A 23447-nucleotide genomic window follows, 5' to 3' on the forward strand; every position below is an offset into this window, starting at 1 on the left:
TTGAGGACCTCGGAGCTTATGAGTCATGAGCACATTACGTGACAGGTCTTAGAATGGAAGTCAACGAGAGGGTTGATCGGATGTAATCGGGACCCCCACGGTTATGAACAGCAAGAATCCATATTTTCGGAATGTTTAATACTGATGGAATAATTTATTTTGTCTTTTATTTAATCCAGCATTTTCTCTAATTAGTCATTAAGGCTAAGAATTGCAAGACAATAAGGATTTTCACTAAGGAACACAAAATCTATGGTGTGGTAGGGAGATTTAAATGAAATTAAACACCTCACTGATTTTGTTTTAGCTAGCTCTTCTCCTAAAATGACGGATTATTGCTTAAAGTTGCTCCAACAATGTAATAAATAGTCTTGAGAGGAGAGTTTATCCAAGTCAGTGCATCTTTAAATTCAAATGCTTCATAATTTATCTCATTGCATGTCAACAACTAGTCATCACGTGTACTGTTATTCCGAGAGACAATTACAACCTGTTTTTCCTATCCCAACATTACCAATAGCCATCGACAATCTGCAGTCTGTTGTAATCTGTAACTTACTATATTACTAGCAACATACAGTATTTCTTACACATCTTGACCAAACAGTATAATGTCAAGAAATAGGCAGATAATATCTCTTGTAAAGTAAACAATTGGCAAGGTGTAACGTGTCTTCCAACCAATTTCACATAGGAAAAAGTATTTTTTAATCTATCAGAAACCAATAACCACATTATACGCTCAAGCAATAGTAAAATAGACAACAACCAACAATAATGGCACCTGTAATGTAACATATTAACAGTTTTGGGGGATAACCATGGTCTAATCCGAGACAACATAGCACATTGGCGGTACGAGTGAAAAAAAGACAAGTCGCACTTGAGTATAAATTGCAGGCCAGTCGAACTATAAAAACAAAATGTGATTTATAGTCCGGAAAATACATGGTCCCATTACTGACGATTGTTCTGTCGCTGTATACAGTAACGATGTAGGGGCAATTAGGGACCTCTTTAAGCTGAAAGTATCTAAAATCTAATTGAATTGAATGCGTTTACTGTCATTATACAAGTATCATGAGATTTAAAGCTTCACCACAAAGTGCACAAACAACAACAAACAAACTGACAAATAAACAATCAACAGAAAAATAAAAATAAAACAGATGCGGTTCACCACACTGCTGATCGTATCAAAACAAATAAATCCAGATCTAAAAATGTATCTCAATTGAAGTGTGGAAACTGCCACTGCGCACCTTTTTACAGTTTTAAAAACTTGAAACCTCAAAATTGTGCCCCCATCAGAAACCTGAATCCCCCCTTATTTATTGTAAATCTACGACTAATGTTTGCAGCAAGTTCATGTAAATGTGTATATGAAACAGATGAAGAGATCACAGTAGTAGTATCACTTTTTTTTGGAGAGGCGCAGAGTGCCTCGCCCCCCAGCCTCCTCAGTCCGCCCCCTCCACTCCCCCTCACCCGCCGTCCCTGCCCATGAACTGGCCTAAACCATCCCCAGTATGTTCGCAGGCTCGGCTTGTGAGCGAGGAAACATGAGCAGGGTGACATATTCAGAGTCCCGGGTAGAGTGGCGCAGGTCGCCGGATAAAGCTGCAGAGGAGCCGGAGCTCCGCGAGTTTGGACACCAGATCTCTGGAGGGGAACATGCGAGTGGGGAATGGGCGAGAAGCGACGGGATTACTGTTCTCCGCCGCGGACTGATTGAGGAGGAGCCAAGGACAGGTATGCTCGCAAAATTCCAAACTCATCAGAAATGCATGCAAATTGATCATTTTTTCACCTAAAAAATAAGGATATATAAACAATGACAATACTTTTATGCTGCAGAAATGAAATGTTTTAGACGTGTAGGTATTATTGCAAGAGGTCAATTTGACTGAGCCATAAATTAGAGGCAGGTTTATTCAGTTGGTGGGACAAGTGCAACTCTGCTAAATTACAATTGCAAATAAATTACTGCTGTCTGCAATGCTGGAAATGATGCGCAAAGCAAAAAGAGAGAAAATTGGAATTCACTTAAATGACATGATTTGATTCAAAAGTGCACCACTGCACATTGATTTTTGTAATTTTATAAAACAGATTAAATCAGACTTAAGTGAAAAAATGTGCACTAAAAGCTGGTTTCTTGGCATGCATTTTTAAAAAAAAATTGGTTTCAAATAAACAGAGCTAGAATTTAAATGTTTGCCCTAAAAACAAACTTAATGATAGTTTGTAAATAAAATAAAATACAGAATAATAAAAAAAAAACAAAAAACAAATCAGCAGATGATTCATTTTCTGAGTCACAAGGGTCGCAGAGGGTGCTGGAGCCTATCCCAGGTAACTACGGGCACCAGGCTTGGGGACACAGCTAATATATTGAATTTTTCCAAGACCGCAAATGTGTTTTTTTTATTTGTACAAGTCCACCATTGTCACCTCCGCGCATGTCCTTCACAGGAGGAACACTTACACACAGTGACGCACCTCAAGGGATATTTTCATTTTTGGGCAAATCAAGGACTATCTGGCCAAATATGAACGCCATCGTGTTTAACAAGCTGAGCGGCCAGGTTCTCTTCGAGGATAAGGCCAACGAGGTGGAGATGAGCAGCAGAAATTACTTAGAAGTCATGGACGGACAACATCCAGATCTTCTGTCCAGCAACCAGGCGCTTATGGACAACCAGGTCATCAGACACAGGCGGAATGGGTACGTAAATCATCAGGGGGGGGGGCGTTTGGGGTATTTACTCGCCTCAAGGCACTTGAACTGTGAGTTCAGCTACATTTATATTTGGCGCTTAAAATGCACGCAAAGTTGTGACAAGACGTGGAAATCAAGCTTAGATGAAAGATGGATGCATATTCAATGACATGATTATGTTAGAATCATTTTTCAATTCAACGCAGGCTAGCGCGTGTGTTTATGTGTCTGTACGCAATTAGGCGTGAACCCAGATCATCCAGTAGAGGTCATGTTGTCAAATGTTTTTTTTAGTCTCCATTTAAAAAAAAAACATCACTATTATATATCTATAATTTTGCATAACTGATTAAGGTGGTTGAATATTTTTAAATTTCTCTGGTGATGTTGCTATCATTAATTTTAGTGTATTAACCTGGTCAGACTTATTCGGTAGCAGCCTCATACATTTCTCCATCTGCTTCCAATAAATACATTTGCCCTTCAACTTTCTGTGTGGTCTAGTCCATCACACAAGGGCCATGTGTTAGTTGTCCAAGTATTTTATTTATTTTTGTGACAGGGAACAGGTGTAAGAACAGAATGTTTAATGTATTTTTTTTAATTGGGTAAATAATAGAAGAGAAGAGGGTAACCTTAAAAAGGAAACCTTCAGTGACTGAGGATATTATGACCTAATGTGCCTGTCAAGTGTCTCTGTTTTTAGTGTAACAAGCCCGCCAATCTACGTGCGTGTGTGTGTTGTTTAGAACAGGAAGTAAAATGTACTTTTAGGATGTTCATTCCAATGTAGATTACAGGAAAAATATTTGTAGAACACAAACCTCGTACTGAGGTTAAATATTACATGTGCATTGCGCGAGCTTCTTTTGAGATAAAGGAAGGAGTGGAGTGCTGCACCATACTGACATCTACAGGTTTATGAAATCTTCAAGTTTTGCATGGTGCAGGTGAAAGATGAGGAACTCTAGAGCAGGGGTCGGCAACCTTTTTGATGGAAAGAGCCATAAACAATTCATATTTTTTAAATGTTAATCCTTGAGAGCCATGCTCTGAATTTAAAAGTCAACATACATGAAAATATGTGCCTTTTTTAGTCACTTCACCACTTTTAAAGTACAAAAAGTCTCTGAATTATTATGACAACATTGTTACGTTGTTGCTAATCAATGAGTATCAATGAGAAAATCCATGCAAAAGAGTGTAATGGAAAAAAAATGATTATAAGGCGCTGGGGTAGTGTCAATGAAATAATACCAACGTAACACTCCTATTCCTGCGCTTTCTCACCAGGAGTTTCCATAGTTTACCTCACAGGTTAGTGGAGAGCCATATGCACCCATCAAAAGAGCCATATGTGGCTCCCGAGCCATATGTGGCTCCCGAGCCATAGGTTCCCTACCCCTGCTCTAGAGGAACTAAAGTACCATTTTAGGGGGTAGAAAATAATGAATTGAACTATTTTATAGTGTTTCATGGACGTTCTGGGAGTGGAGCTACTGTTTTTACATTTGATTTAAGTGACTATTTGTATCTTTCAATTGATTGGCACTTCTTATGAAACACTTGTTAATGTAAATGTGAAATAGGCAAAGCAGCTGGCAGTATTTTTGGGATTGCTTGTGGTTCTTTATCTTTTTTATACTCTCTCGGTGAAACTGAAACGCTACTTGCAGGGTTTGCATGGGAAAATTGCCATCATATAGTATGCTTACTTTGTATGTCACTGACTGACAATGTCACGCAACTTACTGCTCCACCTGGAAGCTATGAAACATTACTTGCTTCATAAATAAACACCCAATTCCACTTGAAGGTCTTTGGACCACTTTTGACATCAAATTGAAGTGTTAGCAGTATGACATTGGAGTTAAATGCTGCATGGAAAACTGATCTGTCTCGAAGATTTATCTCATGACCTGCAGATGATCGGTTTAGTGGAAAAACAATAGACACACAGTAACTAATGTCCTATTACTGTATATACAGACAATCTGGGCTTTAGACATGCATATGTTTCCACCAGACAGTACAATATGACAAGATCTGTTATTGTTCTAATTTGTTCTGTGCTCATTTAAAAAATATGTTTATTGTTGTGGTTATAGTCTTGTAGTGTGTGGCGTGCTGTATTATACTGAATAATGTCTGATTTGGTTAAAAAGCTCAAATATAGTAAAATAAACACTTCAGGATGATGAAGTGCAGATCGACACTACTGTAAACTACAACCGCAAAAATAAACCCTATTTTTAACTGAATGCCTTTCTGATGGACAGTGCCAATCAAAACTAAGTAATATTTTCTTTGTAAAGGCGGAATTTTAGCTTTGGTTCGAGGTTTGCAAGCAGGAAGATTGTCCAGATTAATGTGGATTTTTTAAGGATTAGAATGCATTAAAATGCACGCATGGGGTATAGGACTAAGTTTTTTGAACTGCTGCTCTGTCGGTCTTCTTTAGGGGTCGACCCGGTGGCAGCAAAGTGCGACACAAGCGTCAGGCTCTGCAAGATATGGCGCGACCGCTCAAGCAATGGCTGTACAAGCACAGAGACAATCCTTACCCCACCAAGACGGAAAAGATCCTGCTGGCTCTCGGTTCACAGATGACCCTGGTCCAGGTGAGACTGCACTCTTTCTGAAGTACTTCTGCGAGCCTGGGTCTGTGCATGTGTGTCTAATCATCATTAAAAAGCCGTATGTGCAATGAAGTTTTGGACCTGACAGCCTCTGAGAAGAACATATTTTCACAACTTTAGCTGTTTATTTTATATTACTTGTGCACCCGTAGGTACAGTTTCAACCTTCTTCCAACTACTGCATGTTTTCTTTTTGGCAGTGGCTCCTTAGCCGGTAACCGGTCAAATAGTCCCAGGGGCTATTTAGCCGGTAACCGGTCAAATAGCCTATATGGCCCCATATGGCTATTTAGCCAGTAAGAATTCTGTGTGGGGTAAATAGTAAGAAACTACGGCTACAGAGCCACTGCCTAAATAATAGTCATTAAATCCCTATTCACCTAATGTTAAAATCTATCAATTGGCAATAACACATCAAATTTCAATACAATTGGTTGAATGGTTTAGAAAATCCCCTATTCACCCAATGTTAAATACTAATAGGTTACCGGCTAAATAGTCCCTGGGACTATTTGACCGGTTACTGGCTAAGGAGCCACTGCCTTTCTTTTTGCACTTCCACCAGTACCACTGTGTACTGGTAAACCAAACCCAGCAGATGGCACTACTCATTTTTTATGATCGATGTTATAATTAATTAAGAGCAATGATTTAACCGGTCTTAAAAATGTTGCCCCTGTAATATACTCTAAAATACATACTCAGGGGATGAAATAGATGTTCTACTTTTGCGACCTCGTGGCAGAGTGGTTCTTGCTGTTGACGCTACTTTTTTATCTTTAAAACAATGTTCACACAACAAGCCGTGTTAAGTAACATAATTATTACACACTGTGTGAATGGACATTGTATGCTTATTCAAAATACAGGTTTACAGGAAAAAAAAAAATTCCATATGCCCCCCTAAGACTTAAGTTTGATGATGGTTTTTGACACATTGCGAGGTTGCTTATCTAGTCTAAAAGTGAAAATAAATATTTCCTCGCTTTTAAGGCTTAAGATGAGCCATGACGTATTGTCTGATTGTCACGTCAAATGTAATGATTGAGTTGTTTTTGCAGGCTCCATGTTGAAAATATCATAGTCATTAACAAGAGCAAATACTGAAAATTAATTCAAGGCAGGATTCATAATTGATCGGTAACTGAATAGAAACCACATTTGTGTGGTTTGTTTTTCAAATGCAAGATTCCAAAATAATTTAGGATTTGGATTTAATCAAGTTTGATTAATCCAGATGACTTTTAAAAAAAAACCTGATTTATTATTGTATGAAGATTTACACGTGCATGTAGTTTACGGTACAAAGTTCATGATTGGAGTTAAAATAACTTTTGTGCAAAGATGGGGGATGTCTTCCTTAACAGGAAACACTACTTATTTATATCAAACAAAAGTAATAACGCAAAAGGTATGTACCCCTGCTCCTTCATAAACCACTGATAGTTAATTGCACATGAAAAGTATAACATCTAACAGTCTTCGTTCCTTGTAAAAGAAAGAACGATCTTGACTGTCTATGTTTTTTGTGGTTTTTTTGTAACTTGAGGTCAGTGTTGGAACAATGTGTTACTGAAAGGAGGCCAAGTGATTCCAGAATAAAGATAGAGGAAATCCTTCTAAGTCAACATTCATCAATAATAGATGATTTTTATTTGCTGTCCAGCATGTGGAAGGTGTTAGGTACTGAAAATATGAGATGAAACCGTCTGGAATCAGTTTTAATAACTCAACTGCTTCGTCTGTCGAGTCTGAATGGACATTTTCATAAAGCCTTTGTTTCGCTACTGAAGAATGAGCAAAGTAAAAAAAAAAGTCCAAACATTAATTCTATTTTTACGATCTCTCCTTTTCGTTTGTCAGGTTTCCAATTGGTTTGCCAATGCCAGAAGGCGACTGAAGAATACGGTGAGGCAGCCTGACCTAAGCTGGGCGCTCAGGATCAAGCTTTACAACAAGTATGTTCAAGGCAACGCCGAGAGACTGAGTGTCAGCAGCGACGACAGCTGCTCAGATGGTACGACAAAATTTCACTGCACTATCTAATCTCTTTACACGCCAATGTGGCACACACCCAAAAACCAAGACAAAAGTAAACATCTCTGATAGAAACCATCTGGATAATTTGTGACAGAGGTCCAGCTAATACTAATGTTAAAGTGGAGGGGTACAAAAAGAGCCAGAGCCAGAATGGGAATGAATTATACATTACACAATATAGTCCAGTACCTCAACAAGCCTTAACACTAATCCTGTTGGTATTTGCTGTGCAACAACCATTCAAATATTTGTGTCTAGTATGCAGATCAACGTGTACAGATTAATCACAGAAACACCACTGCAGTCTGGTGTTTCTTTGATTAACTACTAGAAAATAATGTTGTTTTAAGACAGTTCGATTATTTACAGCCAAGGCTTTAGCCGTTATGTGGTGACGCGTGTACAACACTCGTCAAAGATCCAGAACTTTAATCTCATCTTGGATCATCCTACTTGAGCGTTATGTCGCTAATGCTCCATTTCCCTCACATTCCAAAAGGTTAAACAAACCCTAAATTTCTCAAAGCTGCAAATGTAAGTGGGTGTTTGGACCATATTTCCTTGAAAGTCCAAAAAAGCACTACTGATTGAGTCCCAAATGGATTATTCGCTGTATCTTTTGTTAGAGAAGACATGCTCTGTCCCTCTGGCTGGATAAAAAATAAATGGCTTGACTTTTCCAGTCCCAAATTGAACTAGTATGTTTATATAAACCCAGTGTTGAACCAGACATGAACTTGCTGCTTTCCTAATATCATACCATGTCTTATCCTCGAAAGTAAAATCTAACTTTTTAGAACATGCAGCACAGAGTTGTTCCAAGAACAGTATATAACATAATATACAGTATTACTATATGGCTAGTTGAAAGTCACTGAGGCTGGCGGACTATAACACGCTGTTATTAAGACACCTTGCTGTCGCCCAGTCTACAATTGGGAGTGACTAACTTTCTTTCAGCTATGTACTTACTGCAAACACACGCTGCTTCTCGAACCAGCAACTGTCTCTTGCTAGCCACCGACGGAACAGAAAACATTGCGCGGGGGATAAATACATAAACAAAAAACATGCAGAATGTACTCACACCGTGATAGATTGAACAGGGAGGAAGAGCGCTGTGGTGTGAGTAATCTTTAATTACGTCTTTTGAGAAACAGAGGTCGAGCGTGTGGCTGCAAAGGAATGCGCTTATGTTGTTTGCATTGTGTCCACCACATGCCATTGTACCACCAGTAGCTCTCTATATCTCTCGGACTCTTCCCCCTGTCACATTATGGTTATGAAGTTTTCCACAGCCTTCTCCCACATTTGACCCATACACTGAAAGGCCCGACATTATTTTTAAAGTCTATGCTTTTGCTCCAGAAGCTATTTAGAATGGTAAATGCGACCCCGCTGACCCGTTGACCATTCTTCTCGGTGAACTCCTCCAGCTTGTTTTGTAACTACTATCGCACAGCCAAAGAAAATGTTTTAGATATTTTAGTTTATTTAAAGAGGTGCCAGACATGGATGTCAGCCATGTGATTATAATGGCAGAGCAGCATTGTTTGGATAGTTTTAGAATGGAAGTGGAGTTTGAGAATCTTACACAGTGAATACTTCATGAGATCGAATTATAATAGGGCTTGGGTTTAATTCAACCTGCCCAAACTTGAAAACAATCTAGAGTCGAGCACTTGATTTCCTCACTGATATCTGATTTTCCAGAACATTGTTTCTTTCTCCATGCCACAATCTACTTCCTCTGCTTCTATCATCAGAGGCGTCATTTAATTTGATGACCTTAGCAGTGCACAGTGCCGAGGATAGTATTGTAAGCTTTCCGCAGACGGAAATCGAGGGGCAATGTGCTTAAATGGGAAAGGAAACAATCTCTCATCCATTATGGTTTGCTCTCACATTTCTCAGCATTTTTTACTCTCTTGAGAGGAATGCCAACGGAAATTAAGCATGACTTCATTTTTATTGGGCTTTTCATCATGTTTCTACAGTGCGCACGTCTGCATATAGACTGTCTTAAACCATTAAAAAGACTACTTATTAAATGTTAAAATAACCTAATGGTAACATCGAAGCCACTAGAAACTAGTATTCAAAATCATAAATAACATCCACATCATGGTAATACTGAGACTTCAAACACACCCATTTTGTTTAATATTTGTGACTCCAATTTTCTATTTATATCATGGAACTTCTTTGCTGCTTCAGTTTTTACTGGATTCTAAGTGTCTTTGCTTGATTCTTCCATGTATCAGATGGAGACAACCCTCAGAGGACCCAGAGCGGCGCCGTAGAGTTCACCAAGCCCATGTACCAGAGTGTCATTAAGAAAGAAGGCTCTGCCATGATGGGCATGGCCATGGGGATGGGGATGGGAACGGGGCTACGCTCGGCCACCGAAGCCGCCTCGCTGTCAGACGACTACGTATCCCCGCCGAAATACAAGAGCAGTTTGTTGCATCGCTACCTGAACGACTCGCTGCGCCACGTCATGGTGGCCAACGCCGTCATGGACGCTCGTAAGAGGAACCACTCGGGCTCCTTCAGCTCCAACGAGTACGACGATGATCTGCTCTCGCCGACCTCCTCAGAGGCTGAGGCAAACTTTGTTTATCGGGCTGGTAAGGAGCCACATTTCCTGCATTCTTTCTACATCTTTCACTCTGCGTCCCCTCCATCTGCACACTTTTGTTTTCCTTTTGCAGCTGTTGTGTAATTCCCAAGCCTGTTAATCATACTCACATCCCATCTCCCTTGTTTTATTTGATACGCCATTTGTGTCGAGGAATGTGATTTTCTTAATGCAGTTATGAATCCCAGTAGCACACATGTTTTCACAATGGAACACACGCTCAGAGCAGACAAGGAATTCCCTCCAGCCAGTTCCTCTAACCAGGCTCTATAAGCCAGACACAACAAGCCTGTAAGGAACATGCTTTCCCTAAAGAGTACTTAGTGTTTGGCCTGATTTTCATCATACAGTGGAGAGAGTAGGCAAACATACTTCCTCAAGTCAAGTCATGTACTGTGTATTTATATGGCAATTAATCACAACGACGTCTCAAACAGCATACAGTCTCGCAGTTGACAAAAATGACAACATCCCCTATTCTAAAAGGGCATTGAAAAACTCAACCCACTCTAGGGAAAATTGAGAAATATTGCTAAGGGCCCATAGATGAGGCATTCATCGTTAAGAATGACAAGGTTACAGTCAATGACGAATGGTATAATGGTATTAAAAATGGCATCCATCTGATAGGATTAAGTGACTGAGGTGGCCTCTCAGGAAAGCAACCCTTCCACATCACTAGTGCTGGACGTTGAGGAAGACCTCTTATTTTTTCTCGATGCTTGATCAATACAAAAGCTTAGCTTCCCCCCTAGTTATTGATCAACTAGACATTGAGCCTTATTCAGACTTAATCTGTGACAAAATTTCGATTTCTCTATCTGTTAATACGATGCAATGAAGCGCCATTATTGCCTCTAAACTAACGTAAACTAAAACGTATCATTTACTAGCTAGCTATTGGAAATGGACATGTTTTTTACAAATACATTACTCCCCTGCGTTTAATTCGCAACAAGTCCAATGTGTCATCTTGTCTATCGTCCAAAGTCAGTTGGTCAGGTTCAATTCAACGCTTGAACAGTGCTTTAGCATTTGTTGGATGGATGTCGGAGCCTACTAAAGAGCCAAAAAAATACAAGAAAACCATTGTGTTATTCTACATGAAATATTAGTAGAAATATTAAAACTTCCAGTAGTTTTATGAGTGTCCTATAAAATTGTGTAATATTGTCCTACAGAATCAAAAACAATCAGCCTACCAAGAACAATTTTCAAATTGCTTGGTTTGTTATTTCATCGGATAGGGAAAAAAAATGAATCAAAAGCGGACCAAAAGCTATAATCCTTCCACTTTATAATTCATCCACGTATTATTTAGGCCACTTGACCATCTTGAGTTTTAAAACAGGCATTGGGATTGTAATCAAGCACTTTATGTTGTCTATGGGCCTGCCTGAATGTAATTCTAAACTTCCTTTCGCGCAATGATAACTGGAATCAATTCCATCGACTACATCAAAGCTAAAGCGGGTCGGTGGATGTTTCAGTAAGAAACTACTGTAAAGCAACTGCACATTTAACTATATAATTCAACACTGTGCTCAAATGTGTTGCATTCTACATATCATTTAAAATGTACAAACCACATCTGAGCTGGTTCTTTTTCAAATACTGAACTTTTTTTTAAATTCGGTCGTCTGTACCGATAGCATATTTTTTGTGGTTAACGTGGACAAGTTTTGCTGGAGTGAGCAGCGTGTTTTGTTCAAAGTTCCTCACAAAGACAATATGTGGTTCTTATTTTGGGAGCATAGAGTTGTCTGTGTGAATATATTGTGAAAAATGGTAGAAATTCTTGTAGATTTACATATATTTACATATAGGGAGGAAAGAAAGAAAGAATGAATGGTCCTTGAAATAGCTTGTCAATTAATATTTTAGACTTTGACGTTCCTTTCCACCCATGAGGCGTTATTTACATTATATAAAAATTATGCAGCGCTGTACACCAATCGACAAATTAATGTAAAGTTTATAAATTAGGGGTGGGGTTTATGGGATTTGGTACACTTTCAGCAAATTTCTTATAAAAAATGGAAACATTTTGTGAGCCAAACACTTAAAAAAATCTACGTCCCAAAATACACAGATACAGAAAACTAAAAATCCAAGAAGTTTTAAAGGCTATGAACCAAGTTCCTAAATTGGCATTACTTTTCTCTCTAATTTAATGTTCAAATGTTTTTAAACATTTTTTTAACCATCAGTTTTCTTAACCAAATCCACAAACATACTTTTCTTGGCAATTTGTCATACATTTTTAGTCAGCAATGTACACAAAAGTACTGGCATTGTCTTTTGAAGAATTCCTGCCGATGGATTAGTTGTGACTAGTCAAGGCCGAAGTGGCACCCCTGGCAACCGACATGCCTTTGCCAAAAAGAAAAAAAATCCATTACTGGTGTTGTGAATCCACAGTGTTATCTCTGACTACAGAGGGCAGTCAGACGTGGCAGAAGATGGAGGGTGTAGATTTACCCAACGGAAAACTAAACTTCTGCTGGCTTAAAATGACTCACTCACACACACCATTCACAAGCTGCACACACAACGTCCAGTACAAACACACACCTACAGTCCAAAGCCTTTGGGGAATTTCATTGAAGGCAAGGAACAGTAGAATTCCATCGCACATGCCAGGGGTTCATGCCAAATGACCCTTTAATGGGATATTAAATGGCAGGAATCTGACTGAATGTTTTTCTTCTTGCCCCGTACTAGATTTCGCCCTGTCCGGTAGATCATTATTCGCTAAACAGGTCCCAACCTTCTTGCCAGAAGAGTCTGAGTGATCTCGGTCAGACACATTAAACAAGGCTGACAGAGGCATATTGGACGAGAATTTCGACTTTCTGGACTCAGGTTGATGCATACAGTAGCCAGATGGTGAATGTAGTGTAATTGACTCCATTGATGTGGAAAAGCACTGAATGCCATGGGCAAGTTAGCGGCCGCAGGCAGGTTTCTCATTTAATTATAAAGGGGAATACTTGTTTTGTGGGGAAATTCTGATTAAATTTGGGTCAGGATGAGTTCAGTGTAACTCAAAATGATTGAGATTGTTGTGCAATAGAATTGGTGGGATCCAGTTAAACCATTTTATACTGAGTTGCTCTCTTCAGCTTCTAATCAGGTTCTGAATTATTGTTTGACTTTTGACTTTTCCTTGAAAGTTATTTCACCGACAAACCATTTGACTTCCTCACACCACTATAATTGAAAACAATACATCTCTAACAGTGGCCTCTGACTGACTAATAATCAATCCAGGGTGCAAGAAGCTTCCAAACTGAATTGGGATAAGCGCCAGCCCATCCATAACTCTAGAGAATATGAAAAATAATTAAGAAAAGGGGGTAGATAAATAGTACTTCTGAAAACTGCTAAGTGTTTTTTTGGCCGGAATCTTTCACCTCGAGATCTAAACTTGTGGTCAGTTACTGTAGTTGACTTCATATTCCTTAAGTATATAGTATGCCTTTCCCAGATCTCACTCTCATTGTTTGTCCTCTGAGACTGCTGTGAAAAAAATACTATGAAAACAACAAACATCAACTTGTGTGTACAGAGCCACCATTGAAAATGGCTGAAATTTGGGAGATGTGCGGTATCACCCACTTTCTAACTATCACTCCTCCAGAGATGTTGACTGACCAAGGCAGTCCATGTTTCTGCGAAACTCATACCGAACCCTCCGAAGCTGATCATTTTTATATCATCAACTTGACACGCCTACAATCAGATCATCACATTCAAAGTACAGATGTCTGCTGCCCTAGTGAAGGAAGGAAACATTTTTTCCACTCCATAGTGAGTGTTATCTACCACACTGGACAGAGATTAAGGAGAAAAGGAAGTTTTATGAAAATGTAGTCTTGACTGATAAATATTACATTTCTAACCAATGCAATACAATACAACATCACCTTTGAAGGTGTTGATTACTGATCATCAATGTATATCACACAAAAAAACCTGAAATACGCATTCCATTTCCAAAGTGACAATTCTCAATTGACCAGACTACTAAAAACAACTTATGTTGCCCCACCCTAAAATGATTGGTGTCCAATAAAGGCTTCTCCACTAGAACAGACAAATTACCTCTTAATACTCTCCACTAAAGGATAAACACTGGTCATTATTTGAGCGAACATAGCAATGCACAAAACAACTCGTTTGTACCTGATTTGGCGTTAAATCTGTGCTAACAGTTTAATATTGTTATGTGACGAAGTCATTGCAAGGAAATTGCTTATATTTGAATTTTTCGTGTTGATCATTTTTGTAGAACTTTTTAAATGTCCGCCCGGCTACATGACAAAAACTATCATCTTCTTTATCATGGTAATGATAGTCTAGTGTTTGTCTATGGCGTCTCTGCAGCTGTCTGGATTGCCACACACACACAAAGAGGATACTAGCTTTGACAATTTACTTCTCTTGTCTTCTCCTGGCTGATTTAGCGAAGCCCTGATTACACTGTTTACTAGTACAAGTAAACACAGTGACAAATTGGCAGTGTTTAAACATTGGAAATAAGCTAGTTTTTTTTTTTCCATCTTTCTCTGACTAATTCCTCACTCCTGCTTCTTAAAGCCCCCTTGATGACCATCACTTTGAAATCTGCCAGGCACACACATCACCTAAGAAGTAAAGTGTATACAGGAGTCATTTAAATGCAGTAGCTCAGTAACTGTCAGACAGGACCTGACTACAAAGATGTCATCTCATTTGCACCATGTTTAATGTCTTTGGCTAAATGAGAGTAAGTGACTGATTCACAGAGGCAGCATTAGTGCGTTTAACAGAAATGGCTATTATGGGAAATAATGAAGCATATTTGGCAGTATACAGGCGACAGACCGGTTTTGACATTGTTAGACATACAGATCATAAACGAATTGTGAAATTGTGTGAGCCCTAAGGCATCACTGTTCCCCAGAGTTGCACCACCTAATCAAGACCATGGCTTGCGTTCAGATCCGAAACCACATACGGAGATGTCGTTACCTAGCAAAGACTAGCACCCATCCCTTCCTCTTTAGTCTGAAGAAAGAAAAAAAATCAGTGTCCAAGCGTTCACATCTGCACATCCAGCAATTTGAATGAGACTTTGGTAAAAGTTGCGTCATCACAATGGTGGTGAAACTGGTTAATATGTTTTCCATCCAATAGCCTATGATGACAGTAACCCCTGAGTCATATTTCGAGACATCCAAGAGACTTCATAATTACACAGCGATCTGTTCTATTCTTGACCTACAGATGCAGGTTAGTGTTGAGCAGAATGCCGATGAGATTTTTCAGTGGAAATCTGTTCACCTCATTTCCTCCCTTTGGCTATTGAGTTTTGAATTCTTTGTCTTTTCAAGTTCATGTCTTCCTATTTTACTTTCTAATTATCATCTTTGTAAACTTGTCTTTAGACTACATTGAGCTACTTTTTTTTAACAAAATATTGACTTCTCTTAATAGCACCATTAAATAATTTTTCATCAACATTAGATGAGAAAAGTTAACTGGTTAAATCATACTTGACCATAGCTACAATGAAGAAGCTTATTTAGATATCCTCAATGTGATACATAAAAAAATCAAGTGTTTTCCGACTTTATCGGTCCTAAATTTTAATTTAATTGATATCTAGAGTCAATATGGTTATTGATCTGACAAGTAAAAACAAACCAACAAAAATAAAGTGGGAATATGGAGCTGACGGGTTTGTAAAATAAGTGAAGAAAACAATCAATTACTGACACTTTATTGCTCATTACTGCCCCTTTAGCTTTAGGTTATAGAGCTATTCATGTTTGTTGATGATGTTATTTGAAGGAGAAACTGAATGAAAGGATTTACTGGAAACAGAAGCAACCAAATTATTGGTCTCTTACCAAATTAAAGGACTAGTCAAAGCCATGGCATTTTGTGATTTATACGACCATGCAATGGGTCTTAATTTGTAAATGTCTTATGAAGTTACCATTTACTGTGATGTCTACTCAACACAGCAAATACTGTTTTTAAAATACTGCATGAGATCATTCTTTTTCTTATCTCTATACTTTTCTCAGTTTTTCTTGTGGTCATTGGAAATGGCTTTTTTAACTTTTTAGGCAGTATATATTTTTTAAGGAATTGACATTTGAGGGGGATGAGAGGCCTACCACACATTGTAAACATAAATGTGTGTGTTAGTGTGTTTATTTGTGCAATTTTGTCCTAACGCAGCCTTGCCCAATGGTTTGTACAGCACCATCAGCCTTGTTTATTGTTGTATGTTGCTAACAACAGCATCACATAGGAATAATGACAGTGGGTCACTCATTAGAACAGGTGCAACCTCATCCTGTCTTTAATTTGCCAGCCCCGGTTCATTTTCCTGGGTTTATTTGCTTTTGCTTTTTCTTCTTCTAACCTCTTAATGCCCTCTCACCATCACCCCGCAGGGATGATAAGTGAGCTGGTATTTTTGGACTGGTAGCCCTATGCCAGAAACCATCAACCTTCTTAGTTTTCCCCTTCAGTCTTGCATAAAACCCCACTGTCAGTTTCCCAATGGCAACAGCATCAGCTAACCTTTTTCAGTAGCAAAGTAAGGGGAAAAAGCAATGAGGAAAAAGAATTCTAAAAACAGTTATGAAATATTTAGTGTAGGTTGGTGTAGTGCTTGGCAAAGCTGTTGTTTTCAAGTGTCTTGCCTTTAGATGTTTTAGGCACATAGCATTGGAAATTGAGCTTGATGGTTAAATAGTGGTATCAGATTCTATAGTTGTGGGATACCAGAAGTGAAGACAGGTGCTCCAGTACATCACAAGAATAATCAAGCCTTAGGTCTTTTTTTATGTCTTCATCCAAGTACAGAACAGAATACCAGTAACTGGATTACTTACTGTCACTGTATGTGATTGATTGGTTGTTTGCCCAAAACTGATTTCCATGGAACCTTTTGAACAAGTGGAGAATGGTTCACAGATAAGATTTAAGAGTAGATGCATATTTTGGTGGGAATCATATTTTCTTTTTTATCTTTTTAATATCGCATTGCTGTTGGTTACTGAAAACCACCAGTTGTCAAATTAAACTCTGTGACTTCAAAGATCCACATTAACTGAGAAATAATGATTTACTCAGCCAGCTCTTGTACTTATTAAGGGTTTTACTGCTGGAGATGTCTGTGGAATTACCAAATTGGCAAATCTGTTATATCGCTTTATAGTGTCTACAACAAACTGCTTAACCACATTTAGCTATTCAGAAAAATAAAATGGTGTTGGAGAGTCATGCTGGATGTGTTGAATAGATTGTAATGATCAAGTGGTTGCGTCACATATACTGGAAACACTTTAAAAGTGGATAAGGAGACACGCACCCAGGGACCGTCTGCCCACACAAATACACACTCTGGCCCCACATGTTGCGTGTCTTTTATGTCAGTGAAGTCGACCTACTTGCAACTCTTGTCGCTGCCAACAACGAGCTAAACAGTGAGCTAATACATGTTGGGGGGGAAATAAACATCATATGAACGTCGTCTCTATAATTACGCGCCACAGTCGAGCAGAGAAAGCAGATGGAAAAGCAATGAAGACGAAGCATTGTGCCTCTTCACATACTGATTGTGTACTTACTCATTGAACCTAATAATAGGAGTAGAGTAATAATATTATAGAAATAAAAGTTGGAAAAGATCTTGGTTCTTTAAAAGCTTTGTAAGAATATTTTGGAATTGTGCTGATTCTCGGTAAAGCCTAAAACCAAATACTGAGAGGAAGCCTTGCATTTATTTTGGCAGGGAGCATCCTGAATGGTCCATGTCCAGTACTTACATCGAGTAGTGTTACGGTGCTTCCTTGCAGAAATGAAAAAGTCGAGGGCAGAGAACTGAACATTAGAAAATGCCCCTTTGATCAAGCCAAATAAAGACTGAGAACTGATAGGACATGGGGGATAATCCAGGGGATTTAATCGGAATGCTTTGAGGGACTTTCATGTTGTATTTTCTACACTTATCCAGACATTCGTGTCACTTCTGTCTGCCAAGAATCAAGAACTATAAAGTGTGAAACCCTAGTTGTCTCTGTGGACTATACAATGGAAAGGAAATGTTAGAGTCAAGCACACGTTCATCCAAGGCCTCACAAAGTTATGTACGTATTCGCTGTGGGTCACTCACAGTACTTAGAACACTTAACATCGCAGCCCAAAAGCAGAACAAACTTTTTTCTTCGCCGTCACTTTTTGGTCAATGGTTGATGAAGGATGACAAGGCTGTTTAGTTTAGTTTAAAAAAAATACCCTGATTCCATTTGGCCTCCTTTGTGAGGAAAGGAGATTATTTGTCTGTCATCAAATTAATAAGGAACTTTCTTGTTCATGGATACTGACTTAAAAGTTCAGATGAGACCATTTTACACCATGAAGAATGGCATACTACTCAGATATTGCTAGACTAAAGTACTGTATTTATCAGTTATCGGGCATTGTTATCTGGATTTCCATAAGTAGACTTGTTTTCTCGTTTTGACAAGGTTGACTCAGAAAGGGAATTGCTTTGACCTAGTAGTTACCACATCTGGCCTACAATTCAGCGGTTTCAATTTCAGATTTCAGCTTTGGCTGTCTGGTGTGGAGTTTATGTTCCCTCAGTTCGAGTTTCACAATCCAAAAACATGCAACTTGGGTCACTGAAACACTCTAAATCATCCGTAGACACACGTGATTGTGAATAGTTGTCAGTAGATGAGAGTGAGTCGCAATCAATTCAGGATTTACCCTGACTCTCGCCCAAAGACCAAAGGGCTTTGCTCTAATGTTTGCACAACTGTATCTCTGTTGTCATAGAATTCATGTGCATCTACACTTTTTGTTTTCATGTTTTAAACAAAAGCTTACAAAGTTAATACAAGTCGGAATAGGGAAGGATTTGACTGCTATGAAACTCGCTATTACCCAATCAAAAACAAACACTGGTCTACTTTGACTAAAAACAAAAGTGGCCAAGTGTTTTTATGTCTGTAAACCCTCTGTACCTATGCAAGACTGAGCTCCCTAAAGGCTCCTTAACTGTGTGTTTTGGTAGCTTAAAGAAAGTGACTAGGGACGATATCCAGATGCTCTGCTCTCCCTTAAGTACCTCCTCAAAGCCAGTAGTGTGTCATCATACTCACAAGCAAGCAAAACACAGTTCAAGTTTATAGCTCATCACACAACATACACTGACACGCAATTGGGCTTTTTCTCCAATTGAACAAAATATTGAAGTAAACACACCGATTGCCCTGAAGAGAAGGTTGGTTAGATCGTCTAATGACGATGTTATTGCCTGCTAATGATTTACATGTGAGATAATGATTGCTTCCATTTTGGGAGAGGAAAAAAAGAGCACTCACTGACTCATGTTGTGTTCTTTCATTTCCACTCAAGTCTTTCACGCTCAGTCGTTTTCTAAATGATTTCCTCACAATTATATTGGTGAGGGCCAAATTGTTTTTTAACTAAATATTAGCGAATGGAGTCTATGAGTCACAAATCTCAATCCTATTAGCTACTTTCTTTCCTAATGGATATATTCTCATCTGTAACGCAACATAATAGACACAATGCTATACACTTCAAATCATGTTAAAGTTAACTTATGTTACGTTTTCTTTCAGAAACCACAGAGCATGGATCAAGTAAATATGACAAGTGAGTTCACTGCTTTTGGTTTTACATACATACACACACACATACTAGAACTCAGACATATTAAAAAAATACTCGTGTTGGATGTTTATACATTGTGTAAGTGTACTTATTGTTGTGTCTGAGAAATGTTAAATAATACGTAAAAGCGAAACGGTGTCAAGCACATTTTCCACTTCTTAATCTCTGCCCTTAATGTTTTTGTTTAACTTCATGGCCTACTTTTGCATGTCATCAGCGGTGGCGTCAGATCTGAACAGAAGGAGAAGGTGAAGGGCAAAGACGAGACGTACTGGAAGGAGATCAATGCCGCCATGGCCTTGACCAATATGGCGCAGGGCAAGGACAGTACCTCTGGGACCACCAGCTGCATCATCCAAAAGTCTTCCCATATAGCAGAGATCAAGACTGTTAAAGTGCCACTTGTGCATAATTATTAGCTCTGAGCTGAGCCTCCTACACTATGCAAACATTCCTGTTTGGGCAAACCAATCATAAGAGGACTATTTAAAAGGACAAAGAAACATTTTGGTGGTTAAAAGTGTCTTCAAAAGGACTCAGTACGTTGTGCTGACATGCAAAAGTATTGACAAGTTGTACTGCAGTATTTACTATGACACTTTTTTGTTATATTAACTTATTTTTGGAATGACTTTCCCCCCCTATTTTTGTACGCTAAATGTGTATTTTGCCAAAGTGACTTTTGCTCTTGTCAATGCAAAGTACAGATGCTAGTAGTGCCTCTCTAATAATGTGTAAAGGATTGTTTGACCATGTTTAGAGTCGCTGTGTTGATACAGGAAGTGGAAGCGTGTGCCTTGAAAGATTGAATGAGGTCATCAATCATTACACATGCAGACACACACACACACCAATACCATGGACAAATATCATGAGTTAACACTTTGTTACAAAACAAACTCAAGTAGTTCCTTGAAAGTTTCCTGTGTATTATGACTAGAATCCTCCATTAGACTGTAAACTGAACCATATTTTGTCGGAGCTGGCAGCCCAATAATGACGGTTAGGTACGCAAATACGTAGCTCTAACGAGACCAACTCGCCGATAAGGAACCAGGGGATGCATCTCATCCTTGGATTGTATTTCATTAGTGACAATGCTCCATCTTATCGGAACAAAATATACAGAAGCTGGACCCAAATCAAGGTACACTCCCACGTGCTGTGACATAAGTATGTGCACGATATAAACTCGACCTGACCTATAAAGGGGTGTTTTGTTTTATACATTATCAGTGTTTCACGTGGACGGCATTGTCTTTTCACATTTATCAATGGGTGAAAAAAATAAATAGATGAAAACTCTCCTTGCCCCACTTCATCCTCAGCTGTTTAGCATTAGATTCAAATTGCTGTTTACAAGAAGCTGGAGGACAAACTTAAACATTTGACTTTTTACCCCTTGTCTTTCTTTGTTTGTCTTTACATGCGTACATTGCAGTACTATCTCAGTTTAAATATTTTTGTTATTGCTGATCTGTACATGTGTGGTTGTTGCAGTATGTTTTTGATCAGGCTTCTATCCTTGGTTTTGCATAAGTCTTTCACATTGAGGGCTTCGTTGACATTTGATGGAAATATGCTCTTTAATGGTATGTATTTTCCAAAGAATGGTCATAAAGTTAAGTCTGACGAACTGGAAAATGTAAAGCTGATCTTTTTTCTTAATTCTTTTAGGATACATTCAAGGTACTGTTTATGTGTCATTATGGAGTATTTTGGCTGCAACGAAAAGAAAAAGCAAATATAAAAAGGTTGTTTTATTTTTCAAGAAAAACTATTAAAGCAAATAGGCCATATTTGGGGAGAAAATTCGAGATTTTTTTTAATATTAATTTGTATTTTACAGAACAAAAATAGAGACAACCGCATATTTATCAGATCCAGAACATTCGCAAATTGACATTAAAATGCTTTTACTGATGATGGTGTTCATTCCATCCATTCGTCTATTTTTTCATTTTTCATAACTCTCGAGTCATGGTTGAGTTTAGTACACAGTTGATTGGTTCCCAATTAATGACAAGTGTTGATATCACAAAACTTAAAAAAAATCCTGAGCCCACCTCACTTCAGAGTGGCCTTAATACTCCACCCCTCATGTCAAAATGTACATTCCTTTGTAAATTGTGCAGTTTTTTGTTTTTATTTTTGACAACCCAGACTGTGATTATGGTCAAGGATTTGGGAGAGGGGGAGTGAAGCTGCACAAAGTGACGTTCTCTATGTACAGATTGTGCAAGCTGTCAAAAAGATGCACTTATGGACATGCAGAATTTTGTCATTTAACCAGAATCCTTGATTGGAAATAAGCTTTTTTTTCATGAAGTCAAAAATATTAACCCTTATGGATGCTACAATGAACTCAATCACACTAGCTAACCCCAAGGCACTATTTAAAAATTGGGGGCTACATGTGTTTTTTTTAAACACCTGATCCAGACAGGGTAGCTGTACGATATGAGTTTGGACTGCTCCTTGTGTTTCTAATCGTAACCCTCACACCTCACATGATATCCACTCTCTGGGTGGAGATTGTACAAGGGAGTGGCCTCATTTTCAGACTTATTTTTTTCTTGTTAATTCCACCCGCAGTCCATCCTCAAAAGTGACACAAGCGGAAGGTTTTTTGTACTGCCAAAATGTTGGTGCTCTAAACGCCTTTCTTAGGCCAAATCCTATGATAAATGAAAGGCAACAAAAGTATGCAGAGCCTATAAATTATTACTGACTTTGTAAAAACTAAGTGACTTTTTTTTACTGTTAAGTTATATGATTTTTTTTTCTTTTTTTGTCTGTTTTATAGAGACTGGATTTTCTATCCAATGACCAAATGCATATCTCCTTGTTATATTGTTTTATTTCATGTAGAATTTCTCTCATAAATTGTTTTTATTTGGTCAAAGCATTGAATAAACCTCAGAATGGAAAAGAAAAATTCTGGCCTGAATTTTTGTGAAATAGTCTACTGAACTTAATACATGTTTTCCGTTAAGTAACTTTAAACATTGTTGGATCCTATGCCAACTGTTTTATACTGTCGTAGCTTTCATAAATCATTGTAAGCTTTATTAACAAGGAATTCAGCTCAATGGGTACAGAATCTATATTTGCTTAGCGATCTAGACCAGTGACATGAGTGATGGCCCGGAAAACTTAACATTGTTCCACTAGACGGCAAAAACTACAATTAACCTGTCTACCGGACAGAATAATATTCGGTTCGAGATCGACAAAACAAGTACAGATGTCACATGACGAAAGCTAGTTTTCAGGAGGTCGTTCAACTATTGCTAGCAGCTTTCGAAGTTTATAGTTCAAATAATTGTAGAACTCTGCAGTTTTATAGAAACTATGTCAATTATGTGAATACAAGTGGCCAAAAATCTTCGCCAAGAAACCATGTTGTTGCAATTTTATACTTATTTCCCCACACACAAAATATAAATCACTGCAATGAAATCTAGTCTTTTTTTTATGTCAGCACACTAAACTCTTGATTCTAACACTTGGCCACTACGAGAACTCATCACAAAATCGGGCATGTTTGTTTACGACGCGCAAGGCGCAGCGGTTTTTAAGAGCTAAACAAACTAATCATGACAAGCAGAGTTAAATGTATACAGTGGCGAGCTATGTCTACCTCATACCGCACATTAGTGGTTTGAGCTGCTGCCATTACTATCTCCTGTGT

General features: G+C 38.4%; 2 protein-coding genes across 2 annotated transcripts in view; one reads left to right on the forward strand and one right to left on the reverse strand.

Annotated features, from left to right (window-relative positions):
* Window positions 1-1584: 1584 nt before the first annotated feature.
* Window positions 1585-21551, forward strand: mkxa (mohawk homeobox a). The gene is made up of 7 exons (XM_077624182.1): window positions 1585-1752; window positions 2476-2728; window positions 5184-5343; window positions 7225-7378; window positions 9666-10031; window positions 19702-19735; window positions 19971-21551. The coding sequence occupies exons 2-7, from the start codon at window positions 2553-2555 to the stop codon at window positions 20170-20172; spliced, it is 1092 nt and encodes a 363-aa protein (XP_077480308.1). The 5' UTR covers window positions 1585-1752; window positions 2476-2552; the 3' UTR covers window positions 20173-21551.
* Window positions 5299-23447, reverse strand: part of LOC144091660 (ras-related protein Rab-18) — a 36140-nt gene continuing 17991 nt past the window's right edge. The window contains exon 8 of the mRNA XM_077624184.1: window positions 5299-5452. The gene's annotated coding sequence lies outside the window, so the exon portion shown is untranslated. The remainder of the gene's footprint in view (window positions 5453-23447) is intronic.

The sequence above is a fragment of the Stigmatopora argus genome, chromosome 17 (assembly GCF_051989625.1).
Source record: "Stigmatopora argus isolate UIUO_Sarg chromosome 17, RoL_Sarg_1.0, whole genome shotgun sequence".
Lineage (NCBI taxonomy): Eukaryota > Metazoa > Chordata > Actinopteri > Syngnathiformes > Syngnathidae > Stigmatopora > Stigmatopora argus.